Source organism: Eurytemora carolleeae, unplaced genomic scaffold (genome assembly GCF_000591075.1).
Source record: "Eurytemora carolleeae unplaced genomic scaffold, Eaff_2.0 scaffold402, whole genome shotgun sequence".
Lineage (NCBI taxonomy): Eukaryota > Metazoa > Arthropoda > Copepoda > Calanoida > Temoridae > Eurytemora > Eurytemora carolleeae.
Genome location: NW_019396300.1, coordinates 113,954 through 122,860, shown reverse-complemented (window position 1 = coordinate 122,860; position 8,907 = coordinate 113,954). Strand labels below are relative to the sequence as shown.

At 29.6% G+C, this 8,907-nt stretch overlaps 1 protein-coding gene across 2 annotated transcripts; it reads left to right on the top strand.

Annotated features, from left to right (window-relative positions):
- Positions 1-2,024: 2,024 nt before the first annotated feature.
- On the top strand, positions 2,025-7,457 carry LOC111700477 (uncharacterized). 2 transcript variants are annotated; one of them, XM_023471399.1, is made up of 7 exons: positions 2,025-2,101; positions 2,539-2,595; positions 3,213-3,271; positions 3,494-3,566; positions 5,766-5,901; positions 6,498-6,546; positions 7,097-7,457. In XM_023471399.1, the coding sequence occupies exons 1-7, from the start codon at positions 2,042-2,044 to the stop codon at positions 7,170-7,172; spliced, it is 510 nt and encodes a 169-aa protein (XP_023327167.1). In that variant the 5' UTR covers positions 2,025-2,041; the 3' UTR covers positions 7,173-7,457. The 2 variants fall into 2 exon arrangements, with proteins under 2 accessions (XP_023327167.1, XP_023327166.1); XM_023471398.1 differs by having other exon boundaries at positions 2,031-2,176.
- Positions 7,458-8,907: the final 1,450 nt, after the last annotated feature.

Below are 8,907 nucleotides of genomic sequence, written 5' to 3'. Positions count from 1 at the left end.
CATGATACCAAAGGTAACTTAACCCCCCCCACACACACTTACCCCAATACTTTCCTGTTTCGGCCTTGAGCTTGGTTTAAGGTTTACAAGTCTTGCCAATTCTGAAGATAAACCTTCAAACACACCTTTCACCCATCAATAGTTGAACAATGAACATTAAACACCCTGTGACACAACAACAATCCTACAAAGCACACATCTTTAAAGGGAGTTTAAGTGTAATTTCAAGTGAGCCTCCATGCTCAGATGGAAATTTTCGATTTGAACGGTCTCCTTGAAACCTTAAAATGTAGAAGAAAAAGTGTTTATTTATGATAATTTCTTCGTTGTTTCTTATAAGTGAAAATTCGCAAATACATTTGCAGAGAAACCAAAAATTAAAATAAACAGTTTAAACAAATACAAAAACATGAGGTTCTAATTCGTTCAAAGTTTTTAAGGGTTCCGAATTGTAAATCGGGCATGGTCATCTTTACATAGATTTACGATATTTCAAACTATGAATTCTGTGAGATCGAAAAATCTAAATTTGCAGTTTCAAAGGTTTACGTAATCAGGTTGCAGAGGTATTGGAATTAGAAATTTGTGGGAAAAAAAAACTCAATTCCTTTGAATCAATGTACATGCATCCCCGATGAACATGTACTTCGATTTCTTGTAAAGCGCAGCAGATGTTTACCAATACAAAGCTAACTTCTTTGATACAAAAAGAAGTCCTAAGAAAGTTTTAAATTTAAAATTACGTGCAGGTTTCTTTGAGCTTATTTAGATTAGTTAAAGACTATGATAATTTTGGGCATCCAATCATTTCAAATTTCAAATATCCAGACATTCTCTTCTGTATAGCATCTTTGGTCAGTATACAGCAGATTACTGCAGAACGCACCGAAAACTTTGTTGAGGGTGGGTGGTATAATGGTTTCTCTAACTGATGACGATCAGGGGCCTGTAAAAGGTCAGATGCGTAAAGCACGCATCAGTAAAACGCATCCATGCTGTCAAATTTACGCAATAATTTGATTATTTAAAATGTAAAATTTCATACTCTTTTTACTCTGAAGCAGTAAATTACTTCATTTTAAAATTTTTTAAGAATATTCATGAAAATGTGGTTTAAAATGAGAAAAAAATACATTAGAAACCCTACTTATGAGTATGACTAATACATAATCTATTTGATTATCGAAGCAACAAACTCATTCTATAAAAGTAAGAAACCATCTTTATTTTAAAAAAGCAACTGCAACCGAAATTCGGTTGCAAAAATATAAGGTTTAAAAAATTAGAGTATGAGAAGAGTAATCAGACCTTTTACTAAGAGAATGTATTTAGCTTTTTTATTGATAAACGTAAATATGGAATGTCTGTTTAAGGCTGAATCATGTTACCAGCTGTTTAAAATGGATTGTTGGCATTGAAAATTTTCCTCTTGTCATCTTTATCATCTTAAAGTTCATGGTCATCCGCTTATTTTCTCACCTATTGATATTTTTATAAGTTAGTCAAGACTAGAGCATCAACAGGGTACATTGAATTCAAATATTTTTACACCTTAACAATTATATTCTTGTGAAAAACATAATAAAAAGCGAAAAGTAATTGAACTACAAAGAATAGGTGGAACCACTTCTTCATACCGGTGCAATTTTCAGAAAAACTGATTAAACTTTTCTATGTATACTACTTTTATAAATATTCGTTATAATCGGTCATTGAATTAAGATTTCCATTAGCAATGAGTGTGCAGTATAACGTACAGCACAAAACTTGACCAGTAGCTGGCTAACTTATCTGTACAAATTCAAAGTTTATCTTTTTGCATGTCACAACAAAACATTGCATGATTTTCCAGTGTCTCTCATGTTATGCATATCAGAGCAATAATACCAATTTTTCGTATCCTGAAATTAAATGAAAAGTTTGTGCGCATGGAACCTTTACCCCTAGGATTTAAGATTTTTTCTAAAATAAATATTAAAAAACAAAAATTATATTTAGCAATATTCTGTATTTGGAATATTTTCAGATATATAACTAAAATATGGATCAGTTTGCTGAGCTAACTAACACTATCTTTGATGCCGGTATGGTGGGCAAGGAGGTAAATAACTACAATATGGATCAGTTTGCTGAGCTAACTAACACTATCTTTGATGCCGGTATGGTGGGCAAGGAGGTAAATAACTCAAATAATGATTTGGGAAATTTAGTTTTTAAAAGTCAGCAAAAAATACTTTTTGATTAGGCAAGACATCTGTTTTTTGTTGTTGCCTGTTTTAGATTTATTCTTTGCTACAAACTCATCTCTTTTTATTTGCAACCCATTATCGTAGGAACCTTAGATGTTTCTAAATTTGAATTCAATCCAAGTTTTAAATATAAAAAGTGTATACCATATATTTTTTGAAAATAAAAAAATTCAGTTTGTGGCAAAAGCTCAAATCCTTTCAAAACAAAATATAAAAACGTTGTGTTTTTGAAAATAGTAAATAGAGGAAGAAAACAACTTTGTAAATGTTTCTAAAACTCATTCTTTAGGAGATGATGAGCCCTTCTACAATGTTCCTCAGCCTGATGGTAGCCATGATACCAAAGGTAACTTAAAGATATCTTCAATGTTTATTCATTTGTTCCTAGCTCCATTTATAGAGCGACATGTCCGATTTACAACGGAACTCAATTAAGGACAATTTAAAAAAACCTTTTTAGGGGCGAAAACTTGATTATTTTCATTTATAACTTCTCTAAAAAGTGTTTATCCTGCAGAAACGAGAGAGGAACTAACCAGAATTCAATATGTTTTTCCTAATGTTTTGATGTTTGCATGTGATTTGAACATACCATTATATATATGAAAAACATTTGAAATTAGGTTATAAGATGCAATAAAGTGCAAGCTACAGCCTAAAGGATTACTGTATAACAATTTCAGTCTAGATTTCTATTTCAGAATTGTTCTTATTTTTTAAAAATCAGACTTTTACCACATTTCCATTGTTTACTTCATCATTTGTGCGCTGGTTATATTTCTACTAATTAGAAATATCATTAAGTTTTGCTACCTTTGTTATTATCATTATTATTAAAGTATCATTATTTTTTATGATCTTAATTTTTTACTAATATTGTTTTAGCATTACTAATGTAATTATCATTATCAATATTAGTGATTTTCTTATTATTATACATTTTTATCTTGGTATTGTATTCAGCTTGTTCCACGTATTATGCCTTCCCTTATATCTCGTATGAACCCAGAAGCTGGATTAAGGTTGGTCAAATTTATTGTTCAAGAATTAATTTGCAATCAACATTTTTGCATACTTGTCTATCAAAACTTTTTAAAGTTCATATAAACAATTTAGATTTTTTTATTTTTGTTGTTTTAATCTTTGGAAATGATTAAGTTATAGTCATTTATTATTCCTCTCTGCAAAATATACGAATTTTCATTTATTTTTTGATTTTACATTTCTTATAAACTTTGTTTTAGTCGGTTTAATGATCCCACCTACTTATTGGAATTAGAGAACTCTTTCAGGGATAAATTTGCTGAGAATCTGAGGGTAAGAAAACTTAAATATTTTTGGTTTCCAATTTGATAATTGTAACAACCAAACTTATCAGAGCCGCTGGGAACCCTTGTGTTGGATACTGTTTATCCTTTATTTTGGTTTTTCCTCCTTTGTTCAAAGCTCCCTTCGACCCCTGACTGCAAAAGATCAAAATCAAGAATTGATCTTGATATCCACAGTACAAAAGTTCCCAGATCTGTTAATAAATGCGCATAAACTGACTTAACCCCTTTTTTATACTTTTCTACCCTACATCTAAAATTGTAATTTTAGAACTTAAAAAGATAATATTGAAAAAAGAATGCCCAAAAGGATGACCATATTTGATGATTCAAATTTTACTTTTTCACTTTTTTCTTGAGTTTCGAAGTTCTCCGCGAGCACCTTCTAATTCTAGGTTTTTTTTTGATAATTTTTGTTATGGTTTATCATTAATGCACACTCATGGTCTCATTAAAAACTTAAGCAAAACCTAATACACAAATTTGTTAAAGCTATCTTCGTCCTATTTTAAATATAGTAATAGTGATTTAAAGGGAGTGACCGGCAATGTATATTAGTTTAACTGAGAATGTAGTATTGCAATTGTAGAGAATTTTTTTAAGATTCATTAGAGACATATAACACGTTTTAATTATGAATAATTACTGAGTTAGAGCGCAAAGTCAACGTTCAAAATTATTTTGAGAATTTTTTTCAAAATTATTAAATAACGACAACAAAAAATTTGTCAAAAATTCGACAGTAAACTAATAAGATGGTTATAAAGATAATTCTTAATAGAAATTTGTCAATAAATCAATGTTATAATAAATCATTTCATTTTCATCATTAAATTAAATTTCTTATTCTTTACGAATTTGTTCGCAGATTTCTACGAATTCTTCAAATGTTGTCTTCAATTCAAAATATCAATAAATTCCAAGAGATCTTCAGGAAATGTTTGTGAACAATGCGAGATTGCAGAAACTAATTACTGAATAATATTACTTATTTTCGATGATAAGAGTTAATTTTATTTTTCAACCTGTTCCAAAACAACTAATTAGTACACTATAGAATTTTTGTTACATTTTTGTCGTCGTTATTGAATGATTTAAAAAAATCAATTCTCAAAACGTAACCACCAAAATGAATGATTTTGAAAGCCGACTTGGCGCTCAAACTCCGTAATTATACAGCATTAAAACTTTTTACATGCATGACTGAAGTAAAACCTAAAAAAATCTCTACAATACTACATTGCAGGTCACTCACTTTAAGAAGTATACACAAATATATTAAAATAAAACAAAGTCTAATTTGTAAAATTAGAAAAAAAACGTGAAAAATTCTTGCATCTGTAGAATCCTTATTTCTTGGAGTTGTCTAACACTGAGCATTTGAAAAAATAAAACAATAAACCTAAATATTAACTTTGAACAAGAAAATGCATGAATATTGTTTAAGACATCGAGAACTCTCTCAACTTTAGTAATTAAACATCAATACATCTAAACTTTGGTAATATATAAAGTCAGTCCCAATAAGCATGAGAGTTCGCAACCATAAAAAAAAACAACTTTAAAGGAAGTGTTAGCATAATTTCAGCTAACCCTCCATGCAAAGATGGCAATGACTTTCACATTTTAATGTAAGTTAACTTTTATTTATTAAAGTGTTATTCATGATTTTTTACTTATTCTGAGAAAAAGAAAAAATCCAAGATAGTAACAGTAACACCAAACGAAAATTTTACTTTAATGGAATTTTTTAGATGTATGTTACACAATCATATATTTAGAATATACTTGTATATGTATTTGAATCCAGCATTAATGATTTTTTACAGACTTTAGAATTAATGTATACAGCAGAAACAAATATTTGATATAGACAGAATTCAGCACTTATCTTATAGAAAAAAGATAAAATAGAATAACGGCGATGTCTTCCTAATTGTTGTCACGTCCAACTAAAGTAAACTTTACGTAATTAAGATTCCAATTCTTTATGTTGTTAACCATGAATCCTCTTGTGAGCTATTAAAAAGCATTAATATCTTTTAAATATTCAATATGTAATATTTAACCAAATAAATTTTCTTTTCTCATACTTGGGCGTAAAATCAAAACTATGGGAGCTACCAGGTCGCATACATTTCGTCTTCTCCTCCTGGTTAGTTTGCTGTCATATTGTTTTTTATTTTAGATGGTTGTGGATATACTAGAAGAGGAGCAGAATGGAGGTATAGAGAAGAAAGAAAGATCTGGAGAAGAGGGTAGACTTGCCACGCTTATCACATCAACTCTTGACACAATAAATGTCGATATTTCAGATTTCGATGGTAATTTTTATATTTTCCGGCTAGGTCGTACAAATTTAATAGAAGAGTGGCTTAACTAATTGTATTACTTATGAAGGACACTTCTTTATAGAAATATAGAAATACTTGAAATATCTGTATCTAGTTAAACCTATTCTCATTACAAATCAAATCTTCTGAAATTTAAAAATGTTCACAATTGTGAACAAATATTCTAAACATTACTAGTAGTTCAAGAACATGCATCTGAAAAAAAATCCAAAAAAAATAAATATTAAATTGATAAGGAATTGAGTTTTTGCCACAAACTCTAATCTTGAATTTTCTAATCCCTGTATCTTTACAACCACATGTCGTAGACCGTACATATTTCAAACCATGAATTCTGTTAATTTAAATGATCTAAGTTGGAAATATCGAAGGTTTTCACCATCAGCTGATATTAAAGAATTATGAAATTTGAATTTTTGGCAAAGACTTAATTCCTTTGTATATATAAATAAAACCTATAAAGAGCTAATCGGGTTTGCTTTGATCTTGCAGTATTTAAAAAAAAAAAAAAAAAATTCTCTGCACTTTCTGTTTTGTTCATCTAGATTTTATTTATGTAATTCTAGGAAGTAAAATGATTGATCTAGCTGATCTGGTTAGTGGGCAGGGACCGAGGTAATTGTTTTCTGAATATTGCTATACATTGTATTTTGTACTGCTGGGTTTCGCAAAAAAAAAAGCTAATTAATGGATTTTAGCATATTTGCACAGACCAGTTAAAATTATGAGCTGTCCAAACATATTAAACAAATGTCATAGTATCAAAAATCAAATAGAGTAAATTTCGTGGTCTGTGTGTGGGGGGGGGGGGTATTGTTGACTCTGGTGAGACCAGTAAGATCGAATAAAAAATAATCTGTTATAAAATTTAAATTTCTTGAAGTTGAAATTATTCCCGCATTTGCTTGGCTTCCATCACGTCAGCTGTGAGAGGGTGGGGAAATGTAATGGACGAGAAAATGTTTTTCCTTTTTTTGCAAAACCAAAACTTGTTTTTTTTTGGAAGAGTTATTTACCCCGATATTTTTCCTGCGTAGTGTTGGAATATGATAAGGATTTAGGCATTGAAAGGTTTCAAAACATGCTAATATGTACATATATTCTCTCTTTATCTCTTTCTATTGACAAAAAAATATTAAAAACTAAAAAAGAATTAATATTTCAGAGCTGCAGTTTACAACGTGATGGCTGAAGCTTTGATCGGAGTTTTTTCAACTATTTCTTCATTCTTCTTTTATTGATCGACTGAATTGTTATTTATTTATTTTTATAATTAAAACTGCTCATATCAAAGAGAAATCCTGTGTAACAAGGGTCAAATATTTAGTCTTAGTTTTAAACTTGTTATTTTTCCACCAGTTATTTTGTACAGTATAGGTATAATATACTGTACGTAAAAATTTATTATCAGACATGTTTTTTTTTTGTTAAGTTTCTTCAATGTTAGTTTTGTTTTCTTATCGTTGTATTTTGTTACATTATACACAGACACATTTACAGTTATAAATAATAAATTATGCTCTAAATTACTTTCTTTTAAAAAAACAGACTTCAGTCATAAAACAATTCAACTGAAATTCGGCTTCCAGGCTTGAAGCTTATTAGACAAAGCAAAAAAAAACAATATGGCCGTTAACAAATATATTTGAACGCTCCATCGTAACGTTAACACTATAGGTCCGGGGGATAGGGCTCGTGCACATTTTACTATTACGTATTTTGATTGGTCTGGAACTGTTTAATGTAAACAACCAAAAATTAGTAAACAGCTTCGTCTAAAAAAAGTTCCAGGCTTTGTTAATAATTTGTGTTAATGTTTTGAAAAATAGTTACAGCTTCTCTTTGTTTGCTTATACACTTTTAATTCGAAAACGGCGTGTTATAACAATCAGATCTTGAAAAAAAATGCGTCACATTTCCTGACTAGAATATGCAATAGTTGTAAAAATCCACTATTGCTTCTTTTTTTCTCTATTTACTTTTTGTCTAATATGTTATTAAGTATATTGGGACTGACGATAATCCTGAATTGCAGTTTAAGAATATGCTATAAACAGTTATGTCGTCATTTGTGGGGTGGAGGCAAAATAACGGGTGTTGGGTTATACAGGGTGTCCCACGAAACATGATTTGAAAGTTGTTTTTTATCTTAGAATTTATTTGGGACATTTATTCGTCAACCTCCTTTCACATGCATGACTCTTAAAATAATAACTACAAATTTCATCTAGTCCTGGGATTTTCAAACGTGGACTGCCTTTTTTTGTGCTGTTAATATCACAAGAGAAATATTAAAAATTTTATTCCGATTTCAATTTTATTTAAATAAACCAAAATTGTCGAAATCTGAATAATTCCGAAAATATTTAAAGCATAAAAAGGCAGACCACAATTTGAATTACCTTGAAATAAACACTAAGAATGACTTGACAATATAAGTTAGATAAGATTGTTTTTGTTTACGAGAATATAGGATACGCACACATTGAAGATAAAATATTGTCAATAGATATGTTTGACGGGTCAATGGAAGAATTTTAAAAATTAATCCAGACAGTCATACCTAATCTTTGTGGAAAAACATCAACGGATAAGAAACTTTACGACAATATTTTTAAATGGCGACTTTTTAAACAGTCTTTAATCAAATAACAGTAGTATGATACATACAGGGTGTGGCAATAAACATGGGAATTTAGAGACGGCTCGAAAATCGTCTTCGATTTCCGATGGTTGTTAAATTACATGAATTATATCAATTAAAAACTGTGTGTCTGTAAAGCTTTTCAACAAAATTTGGTCCGCTTTTTTTGTACATTTAAAATTAACGAAGATATGAACATTTGAACGATTTTGGTGTTATTTAATAAATAGGAATCCGGACAAATTTTTTTACATCTCCGTCAATTTTAAAGGTACAATAATGGTTAAACATATTTTAGAATTCCCACGACTATAAGTGTTAATTATTAACTG

Coding starts and splice junctions, on each gene's coding strand:
- LOC111700477 (XM_023471398.1), top strand. CDS start 2,042: ATGGATCAGTTTGCTGAGCTAACTAACACTATCTTTGATGCCGGTATG. Junction 2,177..2,538: donor CCGGTATGGTGGGCAAGGAG/GTAAATAACTCA, acceptor CTCATTCTTTAG/GAGATGATGAGCCCTTCTAC. Junction 3,272..3,493: donor AACCCAGAAGCTGGATTAAG/GTTGGTCAAATT, acceptor ACTTTGTTTTAG/TCGGTTTAATGATCCCACCT.